At 35.1% G+C, this 14,954-nt stretch overlaps 1 protein-coding gene across 3 annotated transcripts in view; it reads right to left on the bottom strand.

Moving 5' to 3' along the window:
• Positions 1-14,693, bottom strand: part of LOC106884397 (glyceraldehyde-3-phosphate dehydrogenase) — a 28,296-nt gene extending 13,603 nt beyond the window's left edge. Inside the window, exons 1-2 of one of the 3 annotated variants that reach the window (XM_014935757.1) lie at positions 6,583-6,708; positions 2,425-2,463 (exon numbers count right to left, since the gene is read on the bottom strand). In XM_014935757.1, the coding sequence (XP_014791243.1) occupies positions 2,425-2,463; positions 6,583-6,693 (150 nt within the window). In that variant the 5' untranslated portion in view covers positions 6,694-6,708. Of the gene's footprint in view, positions 1-2,424; positions 2,464-6,582; positions 6,709-14,595 lie in introns of those variants that run through there. The other 2 variants (XM_014935758.2, XM_052972191.1) reach the window with 2 other exon arrangements.
• Between the last annotated feature and the right edge of the window lie 261 nt (positions 14,694-14,954).

The following is a 14,954-nucleotide window of genomic DNA, read 5'->3' as shown; positions in this document are numbered from 1 at the left end:
TTTTAAGAGACACAGAATATTGTTGCTGTTTCTGAAGTTTCTTGTTGGCACCTAACAGAACAAGCTCTCAAGTAACAATAAACACGAGAATAATTTTAAAATAATCAAGTAAATTTTTTTTTTTTCGGTATATATATGGCTTTAACATTTTTTTAAAGAAAGAAAAATAAAACCTTTAAAAGTATAGATCAAATTACCGAGGAAAAAAAAAAATTTTACCTCAGCAAGGAAATAACGAAAAAGTGGGGGATTAAGTAGAAGATGAGGGGAGAGAGTAATGCATTGTACACACGAGATCAAATGGGGTGTTTGATCGCACCTCATGAACAGGATTGCAAAGGCTTCACCACAGAGAATGACCAGCAACGCTTGCTGCATCGGCTACCCCATCTCCTGTGGCTCGTTTCTCAAACAGGACACAGTTATCCTGATTTTGAGGAGGAAAGTGTTTAGGAGAAAAAAAATATGCGCACATTTTCTCAGGGGATTTTAATTATTTTGGTAAATATTCATGAAGCTCAATTTGACCAATCTTCAGGGAATGTTGATTCACCAAGAACTGTTGCTCCCCAAATTACCCCAGATGGTTCAACATATTAAAGTAATCCAACCCAAAATAAATTTATGCAAATGTATTTTGGAAATTATTAAACTTAGATAAGCCTAAGTACAACTGCAATGAATAATTTTTAAGAAAATGCTGTATATGTTCAAAAGAATGAGGAATAAAAATTCATCCTATGACCTAAGCTTACATGCCTAATTTTGTCTATATATACACACACACACATACAATAGATATATATTTATATTCCCAAGCCTATTCCCCATTTATTTTTTAGGAGGGGAGTAGCCACAAGACACACCAAGCATTCCATTCATTTCCCAGCTCAAAGAGGTGAGCCCTGTTCTATGCTCAGGTCAAGGTATATAACACAACCCCCAATATCAGTGTGCGTGTGTGCGCGTGCGCGTGCGCGTGTGCGTGCGCGTGTGCGTGTGCGTGTGCGTGTATATATATATATATATATATATATATATTCCACTAAGGAGAGGATATTCTTGAAATGGTAACACTATCTAGAACATCCTGAAAACAAGATACAGAAAGACACTGCAAGTGCACTAAGTAGTTTCTCTAGCTCTCAGATGTACAATAATCTTAAACTTTGACCATAAAGGTTTCTTCAATTAAGACCGTTCACTTCTGTTTGTGTTTAAGCCCTTCCGTGTGTATCATTGGTCTATATGTTAGAATGCTTATGAGATTGGGTCTTATATACATAGAAATTTGACCATTTTAATTTTACAGTGTTCAACGTTTTAATGGTTCCTGTTCAGATGCAATCCAGTTAAGGATCTTTTTTTTTTTTTACCTTCCAGTAACAAAAAAATCATTAAGACAAAGAGAGAGATATAGGTGTTATGTTGAGTAGGTTTTCTCTCCAAGGGAAACAATTACGTTAGAATGGCCATTAGAGAAACATTAAAATATAGCATTAATAAAGCATCATAATGTTACATAAAAAAATTACAATTATCAAATAGATCTAAAAGTACTAAAAAAATGTTCCTATGATTCCCAAGGGTAGGGGCATTAACTTATGAGCAGACCATTGCTGCTTTCTCCATTTTTCAACTCATTTTCTCTTATTCGTTCTAATTACTGGTCTTGTCAGGGCACTGACATCATCAATACAGTCAAACTGGATAGGAATCAAACTCAGAATTTGATAACCAAATTGCATGGCATTTTGTCTAACATTCTACCCATTCTGATAACATCTACCCTCAAATTTTTTTTTTATACAAAGTTTATTATACTAAATGTAAAGTCAGCATCAGAAGTCTGATCAGTTTAACAGGCTGATTCAAGATTGATAAATATAAATTTTAAAAACAAGGTAGACATAACATGGACATCACAGAACTAAACAATTTGGAGTTTGGTTTATGAGGGTGGAATGGAGTAAAAAAAAAATTGCTAAAAAGATTTCATAATTCAGTTGTTTAAGGAAAAGTACCTCCATACTTACAATAACAGCCCGTCCCTTAGAAGGGAAACACAGAAAATTAAGAGAAGAGCAACAATGAAGAAAGTGATAGCATTATGAAAGAGCCAATTCATAGGACTAGACACAATGCAGGAATTGTGCTCCATCCTTGAATATTGTTTATGAAAGGGAAACCTACCTAAATTAAGATTTGATTTAAAAATTAGACCAGAAAGTCAAATAAGCTAGAAATGTGATCGCACTTAAAGCTTGTCAGCCACAAGATCCCAAGTACACCATAGAAGTGCTTCCCACAACTACAGGTGTTATGTATTATAAAAGCTTGTTGCTACATTTAACTCAGACATTTCAAACCAGCATGCAGTTTTTATTCCATCTAGAAACTCGGCAATTCATTGCAGATACCTACCACAGGTACAATTTCACTGGCTGGTTTTTGTCCAGATACCTTAGCAAAAAATAAGGTCACTTAACATGAACAGTGCAATTGTGATAAGTAACAAACTATGAGACATTCCATACATTAAAAAATACACTTGAAACACACTTAACTGCCTGTATTTTAGTGTAAATGGCACCGGACCTTACAAACAACAATTTAAAACAAAAGAGAGCAATAACCTCACATGTATTTTTAGCCATGGCCTATCTTATGTGACTCAACAAGTTACTTTAAAATTAAGTCAAAATAGGAAAAACTATTGTAGTTAATCTGAAGTCATATCAGGTTTTCTACATAATTGATAATACTGACAGATTTAGCTCTATTAGTGGATCCATTGGAGTTTACCATCTCAAATGGATGTTCAACGATGTTGATACAGGTCTATAATTACATCTAACTAATACTAAATTTTAGTTATTGACCATCCAGCCTATTTGGATTGAGCTAATCTTCTACCTTTGAGAATCATTAAAAAGTTCCTCAGTAGCATATATCTTTATCTGCAGCTAATCTGCTCTCATTCAAAACAATGGAAAATGATTAGTTTTAAAAACTGGTTTTGATTTCAAATCACATCAGAATGGACAATGTAAATGTAATACATGGGTTCCTTCAACCATACCTTTTAACATTAAAATATTTTCGAAGACATCCGATTTATATTCTAGAAAATACACACACAAATTTGTGTGGTAGTGGATATGACATGCAAAGGATCCTCAACTGAAATCTACTTCTTAGTTGGAGAAGGAAAACAACTGTTAGCAACATAAAAAAGATAATTAAATTTTCATGTTTAGGAGAAAATCCAATCTATTGTATTGCAAGTATATAAAGGAGCAGGTATGGCCGTGTGGTAAGTTTGTTACCCAACCACTAGGTGACTGTGCCACTGCATGATACCTTGAGCAAGCATCTTCTCCTATAGCCCTGAGCCAACCAAAAACTTGAGTAGATTTGGAAGACAGAAACTGAAAGAAGTGTGTGTGTGTGTGTGTGTGTGTGTGTGTGTGTGTGTGTGTGTGTGTGTGTGTGTGTCCCACCATCACTTCACAATCAGTATTGTTTTGCTTATGTCCTTATCACTTAGTAATTCACGTGAGTCTGATAGAATAAGTACCAGACATTTAAAAAAGTACTGGGGTTGATTTATTACACTAAACCCTTCCAAGTGGTGCATCAGCATGGCTGCAGTCCCATGACACAAGCAGAGAGAGAAGATACAGTATACATGGAACACTAATTAAGTTTTTCTTTTGTGTGTGTGTGTGTGTGTGTGTACGCGATTCTAAGATCAATCCAGGCTGCAAGAGTTTTCTGCCACGTTCCCAATTCAACAAAAACCTTGCAAGTGAAAGTGGGGAGACACTGTATGACAGACCACCACCAGATGAACCATACCTGTAATTAGTGTGGAGTTGTCAGTCCTACACTCGACATTCACACTGAGTAGGTAGTTGCAATGACTGAACATAAGAAGCATTCCTTGTCAAAGCCAAATAGCTATATCTATATATGTACCTGTATCCTGGCTCACAGCCAGAGATCCAGCTGACAAAGAATGTCAGTAGATCAGCTCTACTTAAGGAGATCTAAGACTGGCAACAAGAGCTCAACCAAAATTTACTTAAATGTACTCTATACCTAGTATTGAGTACTCATTCAGTTACTAAACTCCCTGTTAAAATGTGTTTAATTACTAGCATGTATCACCCAAGCAATTAAATACATGTTCTGAAAATGTTTAAGTAGGTGACCTACATTTATCAATGCATCAAATTGCACTTGATACAAATTGTGATTTCTGATTTAGGTATGAGGTCAGAAATTGAGACGCCTACTTTATAGGCTTTGATGCATTAAACCCTTTCCCTGCTCTCCACCTAAACATGCACTGCTGAAATAATAGTTGCATTCTAATATGCTCGTGCATCTTTTAAGCCATGATACAATGTGTTGACAACACAGCCGTAATACATTTAGCAGCCATCAGATTGGAAAACTGAGGGAAGGGAGATAACTTTTGATAGCAATGGCATCATAGTGCGATTTGGTTCAACACTAAAATCCCGATTTCTTCAGAACACTCCATACATACTATTTAATATTAATTTATAATTTACAACTGGATGATGTAAGAACGTTAGCTTAATGCCTATGTGAATCACTGAAACCAATAACCATTTTAAAAACATACAGAAAACAAGTTTCCTTTTATTTTCTTCTATTCTGACTTGAAAACAAGGTTTATGCAATAACATATCCATTTAGTATTCAATAATTGTAAATAACTGTCAGTTCTCCCAGTTGGAACAACTGGTCCCAATCAATAGACAAAGTGATGATTATATGTAAAGAGCAATTTTCTTCTCCACAAAACCTTTACTTTGCAAATGATATTTCTGGGTTCAGTCCTACTATGCGGCACCTCAGGTTGGATAAGTGTCTTTTCTTATAGCTTCAGCTTAACCAATTCCTACCAGTGGAATTTGGTTTGTAGGAATAGTGTGGAAGTCTGTTGCATACCAGTGGAATATATACATTGACAAGAAAACGGATTAACATGGGACATGCAAAATAAATACCTTGTGGCATTTATTCTATCCTGAGTTACAAAGACATTTTGATGTCACTTGCTGTTGAAGAATAATGCACCAGTGATCAATTGGAAACCTGCAACCGGTTATGCTATTGCTTGCAATTTACAAAATTTCAAAAACAAATCTATTTTCTTGACAAAATCAAGAGACTAATAATTATTATAGCACAGAAGACCTATTAGCTATTCAAAAATAAAGACTTAATTTCACAAACATTTGTCATGTCAAAATTTGTGTTGCTTGAACAATGACCTGGTAACAACACATAACAAATGTTTCAGTGAAATTAATACTGTTAGTTTTTAAGCATCTATCGTGTTTCTCCCATACTGTAAATCATTTTAGTTTCAACAGTTTCAGCTCAAAACACTCGCCTGGTAAAAAGACCAGCAAAATAAGATTAACCTTCTATATTCTAGATATCGCTGATACTTTATTTTCAATTACTTGAGAGAATAATTCTTTTATAGCAAGTATGTGAACTAAACTGCTCTTTCAGGTGAGGACTGTTGCTCTTTTGTTTCAAATTGATACTTAAATCTAATACCATCCACATTAAAATTTTGGTTAATTCAAAAGCAATATGCTGGGTTATTTTTTTCTTTTATTACTTTTAATTCAATTGAAGGATTGAAAAATAACATGAACACTATTTACAGAAAATTCAATAAGAGCCACAATGAGAACACTTGTGCTGTGACACTGCAATGGATTCGATTTAACCAGAAACACCAAAGTGAAATGGGGAAAGGGAACAATGTGACATCTCCTTTCTGTGACGAACAGTTACAGGCAAGTTACTCTCGATAAGATTCTTCTTGGAGAGACATTTTGAGAAATAAGGAATTTACAAGATTGCATCAAAACAAAAATGTGCCAAGATTTTAAAAGGACATGATAATTACTCAATATGCTTATTTAAATAGATATGGAGCCAAATCCTGTAGGAGGCAGTGAAAGAAGAGTCTATGGAGCCAAATCCTGTAGGAGGCAGTGAAAGAAGAGTCATTTGAGTTAAATTAGATAATGAATGATAGGTTTTCAATCACAGAAAAAGGAGTCACCACTGGTGCAATTTGAACTCGGAATAGTGCAGTATCAAACTAGATAAAAATAGAGCATCCATTGCAACAGAACTGTCAGTCACCTCTTCAGAACACAAATTTTTAAAAACATGTGAAGACAAGGAGTAAGCATGTGGCATTTGCCAAAATCTTCCATGTACTTCACACGAACCTTGGCTTATTTTACAACAGTGTTTGGCTGCATGTATGCCTTTCCAATCATGAATTGGTTGAAGCTTGTGGTGAATGTGGAATCTTTTGCCAGTCAAATAGACAAAGGCAAAAGAACAGCATGCCTCACTCACAGACAAAACAAATGTAAGGCTAATTTATATAACTCATAATTAACAATAATCAAACAAGTCTTAAAAGACAAGTTACTACCTATATATATGTATATTTACGTGTACTCACTTTATACAGATAATGTTTTGATCTACATCAAATGTAGTTTTTACCTTGCTTCGCAGACGATTTAGCTCTTGTCTCAGAGGTTCGACTGCACGGTTAACTTCTTCCGAAACAACAGTTTTTATTGTCTGCAGGAGAGCTGGATCAAGTGCTGCCATGGTAGCCACTGGAATCAATTCGGCTAAGTTGGCTTAAGATGATTAATTTCTCACCAGTACTGATTATCAGAACAGTGGGGAAGTAGGTAAGAGTTTAAGAATGCAACTACAAATTGTCAATGAGTTTAATATTTTTTAAGTCTAGTAAATTAATAAGGGACTATATACACCAAATAGTGTTAATTACAATATCAGGCTGCCGTATATGTAGCATAAGTAACTATACAAACCAACAGTTAATGAATGCTACCAATCTATCAGTCTCATGCAGCAAGCAATTATGTAATTAATAACCACTACAAACAATTTCATAATTTACATTATTCAGACTAATTCAACAATTAAATGACTGGCATTCGTCATACTGACTAATAACACTTTAGAAAAAAAAGTTTCTAAAATAAATCTTTTGTTTGCCGAAACAAAAAAGTTGGGGTAGATCAAGATTTACCCTACGCCTCTCCTGAACAAAATATTTTGATGAATTTGTTTTATCTGTGAAATTAATGTCTTTGTTAGGTTGGAGTTTTTTCAAAAGATTATTTTTACTTCTGGCTTTTTTTTGTTTTATTGTCCCTGAAAGAGTCTAGGTTCGTTTTGAATGTAAAGATAATATGGTGTGAAATTTATCCATCAGTTTGATCCTCACCACGAGACTGGTTTCGATAGCACTAGACTGAAGCACTAACACTGAAATAAAAGTCAATATTTATTACAAGAGAACAATGAAAAAATCCAACACCAAGACAGTGCAACAAACTTCAATATCTGCAAGAACAGCCTTCAATGAAAGATGTGAAAGGTCCTCAGTATCAAAAAGAATATTGACTCCTTGCAGTTGGACATTTTCACATAATTTTCTCATATTTTGCCTCATTTACATGAAGTTGCTACAATAATTTTTGTAAGAATCTACACAACCAAATACAAGTTAGAATAAAAGACCATTAACTACTGACCTATCAATTGCCTCCTGGGAAGACAACATTGCTATAGCATTTGTAGAACTCATTTACAAATATACTGATGAAAAATACTTCATCTTAAAGCATCATCATCATTCAACGTTCATTTTCCATGCTGGCATGGGTTGGACAGGAGCTGACTAGCTAAACAGCTGTTCAGGTACCATGTCTGTTTTGGTATGGTTTCTATGGCTGGTTGCCCTTCCTAATAGCAACCACTTTACAATGTAATGGGTTCTTCTATGCAGCACCTATGAGCCCACAAGATTAGGGATTCTCAGCTGGAGAGGGTTGCAGGAAATGAGCCTGTATGCAAGGGCAACCAAGCTTGCTTTTACTTAGCTTGAAGCGTCTTTTCAAGCGCAGCAAACTATCAGGAATCTCAGTCCCCTGTTATCCCCTCTGTTAGTCCCAAAGTCTGTAGGCCCTTTCTCACCACTTTGTCCTACATCTTAGGTCTACACCTTCCACATGCTCCCTCTACAATTAGGGAAGAAGGCTATTGTTTACTGCCATGCAAATCTATGATCAAAAGCATTCAAGCAATGACCATTCAACCAGTCTATACGAGTTTCTAGGACTTATTCTAAAATGCCCTTCATTTTTTCTTTTTTCTTTTAACCCCCATGACAACGGATCTTTATCAGGCAACCGGGTTGCACTGACGATAATCATCTTGGCCAAAATCAGCAATTAGCACACAACAGTTCAAAGCATGCACTGTTCACTTATGTAAACTGTCATCGCTGCAAAGACTGTATATTCAACAAAACTGGCATAGCTGGATGCAACTATAAATTCTGTAAAGGACCAGAAGAATTCGTTGAACGTGTACAAATATGATAGGGAGTCATAGTGGTGTAACCACCAAAACTGCCGCTTTTATACAATTATGGTAATGAAGTCTCAAACTGAGTAGGAAATATTTACAGGAGTCTAGCAAATCTACCAGATTCCTTGAAATTTGCACAGGGGCCTCTAATATCGATTCCATTAGTGATAGCGGATATTTATATCAACTGGTACACAAACCGCAGCAGATAGGGCTGTGTATATTTGTCATCTGATGAAGAGTGAGTAAACAGCGCACGTAAATTTACATTATGGAGTTAAAATGGTTGAGTGCGACTTGGGTGAATCTTGTTGGTTGCAATATCTAGCAAGTTTTATTACTATAAGGACACTACTTGGAAGAAAGATTATAAAGAACATGCAAGAGGTCAGTATTACTAATGAAACAGTTTATTAGTCACTCTAAGCAAAATGTTCCTTAGAAGCATTAGATAAGGCTAACAAGTAGATTGTTCACCTCAGATAGCATACAGAAAAAAAATTATCAAAAAAGAATTGTAAAAAAAAAACCACATTGAATTCATTTTACCAAGGGCTGGAGACCTGGAATATTGCCTCTGCACAAATGTCCAGTTTTTTTTTAAATGACCCTATATCATTACTTCATCTCAAATCTGTTACCGTCATGCACTATACCAGCTCACCAATCTATTACACTATGACAATAAAACAGATCTAGCCAAAATACTGTATGACTGAAATATACTGATCGATGTTTTTGGGCAATATGATTGCTTTAGTTTTCATTTTACTTGTTCTTTTTTTGTGTGTGTGTGGGGGGGGGGCGGCGGTTCACTTGGCCACAATGTTTCTCAAGATCACAATGCACATCCTGTATGAAACCCAGCAGCTGACATAGTTAGAACTTACTTTTATAAAGCATTACACAATTCCAATGTGCAGCCCTACAGCCTATTTCTCCTCGACTTCTCCCCCCTTACTCCAGCTAACATCAAAATTAATTTGATCAAAGTAAAACTCACAAGCTACAGACAAAAATGGGAAAAAAAATTGGAACATTCTCAGACTGACACTACACCACATAAAAGCTGACTACATGATGGAGTCCTTAACTTGGCAGAGATATGGTGTATCAAGGGGCAGTAATAGTAAACCTGTGACAAGAGTCAGTGACACACTGAAGGTTTTTAGATGACAATGGACTTTGGAAGGAAAAAAAAGATTTCGAATAGGTTATATATCACTTATCTAAAATGAAAATGTATATACGATACATCAATAACAGGATTATTAAAGAAACAAAAATTGACACACTGATCTATAAATGGTTCACCAGTGATCTGCAACAAATATCTGGATGACACCTGGTCGTTGAACCTACATTTGTGACATGGGTCAACTTGATCAGAGATGACCTGTGGCTAAACAACTACCATAACTTCAACCCCAACTCCCCATAACTAATTATAATCAGCTAATTAACAGATCTTTAGCTCATGTATATGAATCAATGATGCTATTTATTCCCCGTCAGACAACCTCACAGCCAACAATATATAAATATCAGCACTTCAATACAAAAGGGTTATGTTCAATGAACATGGACATTATCAGTACCGAGACGGTTTCATTTCAGGTTTTAATATTTCAATACTTTTCGAAGATGTGGCATAGACAAAGAGAAAAAAAAAGAAAACAAAAGAAAACTTGCTAAGCTTCTTTCCATGTTAGCATAAATAGAATATTGTCTTTATATATATAAGTTTATTTTTTAGCATCAAACTAGTCAGACAAGAGGAGGCATTAATTCTCCTGCCTTCCCCTCGCCCCAAACAATAAGGTTCTGTCTGAACAAATGGGCCCTGTAAAAGTACATGGCCTAGATTTGTTTCATTCAACCGGCCCAAGCATCGTGCCATAACTTCTTTGACTGCTCTCTGAAAAGTCTCAGTGTCGAGAAATGAAACTGAAAATGAATAAGGAAAAGCAAGGACAAGTCTTTGATCCAGTGAAGTGAAAGAGGGGAAGGGGTAAGGGGAAAGGGGAAATGAAACAAAGCAAAGGGGCAGGTGTGCAAAGTTAAAGGAAAGGAAATGTGAAAAATATAGGATATGCATTTAATAAGGTGTGTGTGTGTGTGTGTGTGTGACAAAGAAAAACAGGGATGGTGAAAGGAGGATATCACAAAGGGTCTGCAAAAAGAGGGTGACAGTTTAAATGAAGAGGGAGACGAACAAACAGTCAAAGACAAATGTAGGATAGAGTAGATAGACAGGCAGATTGAGAGAGAACGAATGCAGGAAAGAGAAAAATGAAAAGTGCATGGAGGCAGAAAGAAAAAGTGGCTGCGACACACACAACAAATAGAGAAAAAGCAGAGAGAGTAAGCAGTAGACAGTTCCAGCTTTCGATTGAAATAAAAGCAGATGCAAATGCTTGAATCTCTCGAGCATTAACTGCAAATATTGATCTCTTTATGGTCAAAAGTATGAGACCAAGCTATTCCAGCTGTCTACAGAAATGTAATGGAGGGTATTTAAGTCATGTCCACGTACCCCTCGAAGATAAAACGAAAGCAAGTTAAGGAGAGTTTGACACTATACGAGATAGCTAAAACAGGGAAGAAGCTGTTTTCTCTACTTAACCATCTCAAATCTTACCACCCTATCAGCAGTACATGTAGAGGAAATTCGAGAAGCTAAATCAGGGTGGAGAAAGAGACAGTGAGGAAATAAGACGATGTACAGAGAAGGGGGGTGATGAGGAGATAAAGAATAAATTAACGATGTCAGGATGAAAAAAAAAAGATGAAGTAGCAGACTTGAGAGTGCGGGGGAGAAAGAAAACCGATAGACGGGTGGATGAAGGAGAAATCAAGTTCTAAGAATTACCATATTAGATGAAAATGGCAAAACTGAGAAAAAAGAATTGCCTACAACATGAAATGAATACATGTATTCAAAGCAGAGATTGAAGGAATCGCTACTCGGAGTTTAGTTTCCGATCCTCAGTTTTGAACGTTATTCTAACAGTATTGAGTACTTCCCCCACTCCCAGTGTGTGTGTGAACGAATAAAAGAAATTTAAATTTAACAGATGCCAATTGAAATTTAGAGAGATGGAGAGCAAAACTTGATAGATCTGAAATCGAATGCAATGGGAGAATCTAGAAGCACAATCGCGAGCCACACACACACACACACACGAATATATTATTGCATGGAGATTTAATTTATGAATTTAAAGGTACGAAGATACATATTAAAAAGTAAGCTAAGTATATGGAGATAAAATTACAAGCTTGATGTAAACATTCGTTGAACATTCGACAAAATAAAAAAAAATGTTTGACAAGGGAGTATCTGAAAAGAAATATTTAAACCACCAGGCAAGCTTCATTAAAACATTTTCTCTCCATATACAGCATAAATAAATTAAGCTCTTAAAATCGAACTGAAGACTATGGACAATAAATTTTATTTCATTTCCAAGATATTCTATGATCATGTGAGCAAAAACTTTCTCCAGACAGAAATATATTAAATATTGCTGCTGCTCCTATAGGAAAATCCCCACGTTTATATAACGATTAACAAAACATCAGACAATCTCTAAATTTAAACACAACTTCGAGATCGTCTCGACATAGCTTAATGACCTTGAGAAAGGCATGAACTTCATGGAATCATTTCCTCCGATCAAACAGTTCTATGTCAGTGCTGATCAAGCGAAAGTACCATCAAAGATGTTCCTACCGAAGGATATGCCATCTTAGGTGTATCTAAGATGGCCTTATCTTTCGTGTTCTTTCAATTTTTGTTTTAATCTGTGATAAGGAAATTTGACTGCTATTTTTAGCAGGCACAGAGACCATACTAAAAGTATGCCTCCTCTTTTGTATGACGTCGCTAGCTAAATGTCCTTGAGAATGGTATACATCTTATACACTAATTTCTCCCAGGCTTCAAAAAGAAAAAAATACTGGCAGTAAGTAATATTGGCTATAAATATTAAAAGAAAAAGCCATACAATAAAAAGAGAAATTTTAAAAGAAAATGGGTGCAGCAAATTTGACTAAAAAAAAAAAAAGAAAAGAAACGACCGCCATATGACCTTCACCCCAAGCACTCAAGGTCATATCACATCCTAGGCCGTTTTTATTAATTTTTCTCCGAAATTTTTACAATTAAAAAAAAATAGCTGATTAGTTTAAGTAAAGAGAGAATAAAAGGTTAGAATTAAATAATCAACGCCGTTAATATAGAAACGAACAGCTACGTAGTTATTGAAAGAGTGAGAACACGCCATTATTAAAAGGTGTGGGGAAGTACGTGACAAGTTAGCAGGATTGGGAGGGAAAACAAGAAAAAGAGGAAAGAGAAGAATAATGGCTATAACAGGCAATAAATATCACAGAACAAATATATCAATGCTAAACAATGAAGAAGAAGTGCGAAAAACTAACAAAAGATCCTTTGTTAATTATTTCTATGAATCTGGTCGTTTAATTAATGGTCGGTCGGCCTACTTTAAAGAAAAAACAACAAAACGCCCTTATCTCTCTTATTTAAAGGTGGTAGAGATAAAAGAAAGTTTAATGGAGAAAGCAATGACTACACATATGCAATATATATATATATATATATATATATATACACAAATATGTACACAAAAGATTTTTCAATAGGTGGAAATAGGTTATACAGACTTCGACATTATATCAATAAAAATTTACACCTTCCACGTATTTAAAACCCAACATTTAATTCCGTTATCATAAACGTCTCATTAATAATTGAACTTATTGGGATTGCAAATTAATTTCAAAGCTAAAAGAATACATTATTAAGCTCGTAAAACTTAAGTATTAAAAAAAAAAAATGGTAATTAACATGTATGTAATTATTATGTGCATAATTGGTGCCGAATTTAGTGTCGGTGACGTCCTTCGATATAACAAAGCTTGCAAGGATTTCGATCTTTTGTATTTAATTACAACATGGCTTTTTATCCATTTTCAGGCCCCCGTGCACATTGTGAGGCCCTCGACCGGAGTTTTCCGGCCTTTATGTCTAAATTCGGCACTTTATGAGTCGATGAGGCCTTAACTTTGCATCCTCACCACCACCACCACTACCATTTAAAAATTACACCAAGTCCTAATTAATACAACTTATTTCCAAGCCTTTACAGATCTAAGTCCTAACATTTAGCCTTATATGCCGAAATCCGTCACTGATGCTAATACTAAGCAAGCTTTACCATATTTAATTAAATATTTCATGTTAAATAAAATATGTTAGAACACTAACAAAAGTAGAGCTCAGTGCTCGGCCAACTGAACTTACATTAGAATTTTTTATTCTTAAATATATATTATGTATATTAGCTATTTTAAATTTCGAGAATTTCTTTTTAAAGAAATGAAGATATGTTCATATATTGAGAAAATTAAAATATCGCAAATGTCCTTGAGGAAACAAAAACAGAAAGCATGAACACCACAAAATCTCATCACTTTACATATAAATACGTAATAACATTTAATGATTTTGAAAAAAGAATAATTTGAAATAGCTTGGATAATAGAATTTATTGGGTTTTTGGGTTTTGGATGCGTTTTTTTAATGTATAAATAGGAACAAGGCGAAGGTATCCGTGTCACAGATAATTGTCAAGGACGAATGACGTCTAAGGGAAAGGGTAAGGAGGAGAGAGAAAAGAGGAAAATCAGAGAGAGGGAGATAAAGTGGGAGGGAAAAAACGGGACAGAAGCAGAAAGGGGGAAAGAGAAAATGAGAGAAAAAAAAAGGAGAGAGAAAGAGTCAGTGATCAGACAAAAAAAAAAAAAAGAAGGGTAGAGTGGTGAAGGAAAAGGTTTGAGAATAATTACATTTAGGAAAAAAGAAATAACTAGAATTAAAAGAAATTTATAGAAAAGGAAGACAAGCAAAAAAAAATCCTCCTCGATAAGATAAACATGAATTAACAGATAATCATTATTATACGTGTCTAGTGTGACAGGGCAGTGGTAGAGAATAAATTAAAGAATAAACAAGACACAGCAATAAGAGAAAGAGAGAAATGACAACTGCGCGAGAGTGTTAAGGAGACATCTTCTTACCTGAACACAAAGTCGTGATCTGACCGGGACGTCAGACGAGCATGCGTAAAACTATGAAGTACTGGTTGAGTCCATTATATACTTAGCATAAGGGGGTGATTAGGGTATGTGAGCATACTTACTACTTTATTAATATTTATTTCTGGTGTTTATGCACAAAGCCAGTTATTGTGTAACATTATGTGTGTGTGTATATATATATATATAGATATGTACATATATTCATTTATTTATTCATTCATTAAATGGTAATATTGTAAGTTTGACAGAATCAGCTATGCAAGTTTGCTATTTGTACTTTATGTTATCGACCCAAGGGAGGAGCAAGGATGGTTTGCAGCAATGTGATAGGGTTGGGT

This window comes from Octopus bimaculoides, chromosome 12 (genome assembly GCF_001194135.2).
Source record: "Octopus bimaculoides isolate UCB-OBI-ISO-001 chromosome 12, ASM119413v2, whole genome shotgun sequence".
Classification (NCBI taxonomy): domain Eukaryota; kingdom Metazoa; phylum Mollusca; class Cephalopoda; order Octopoda; family Octopodidae; genus Octopus; species Octopus bimaculoides.
Note: the sequence above shows the minus strand (reverse complement) of the source record. Positions and strands in the feature narration are given on the sequence as shown.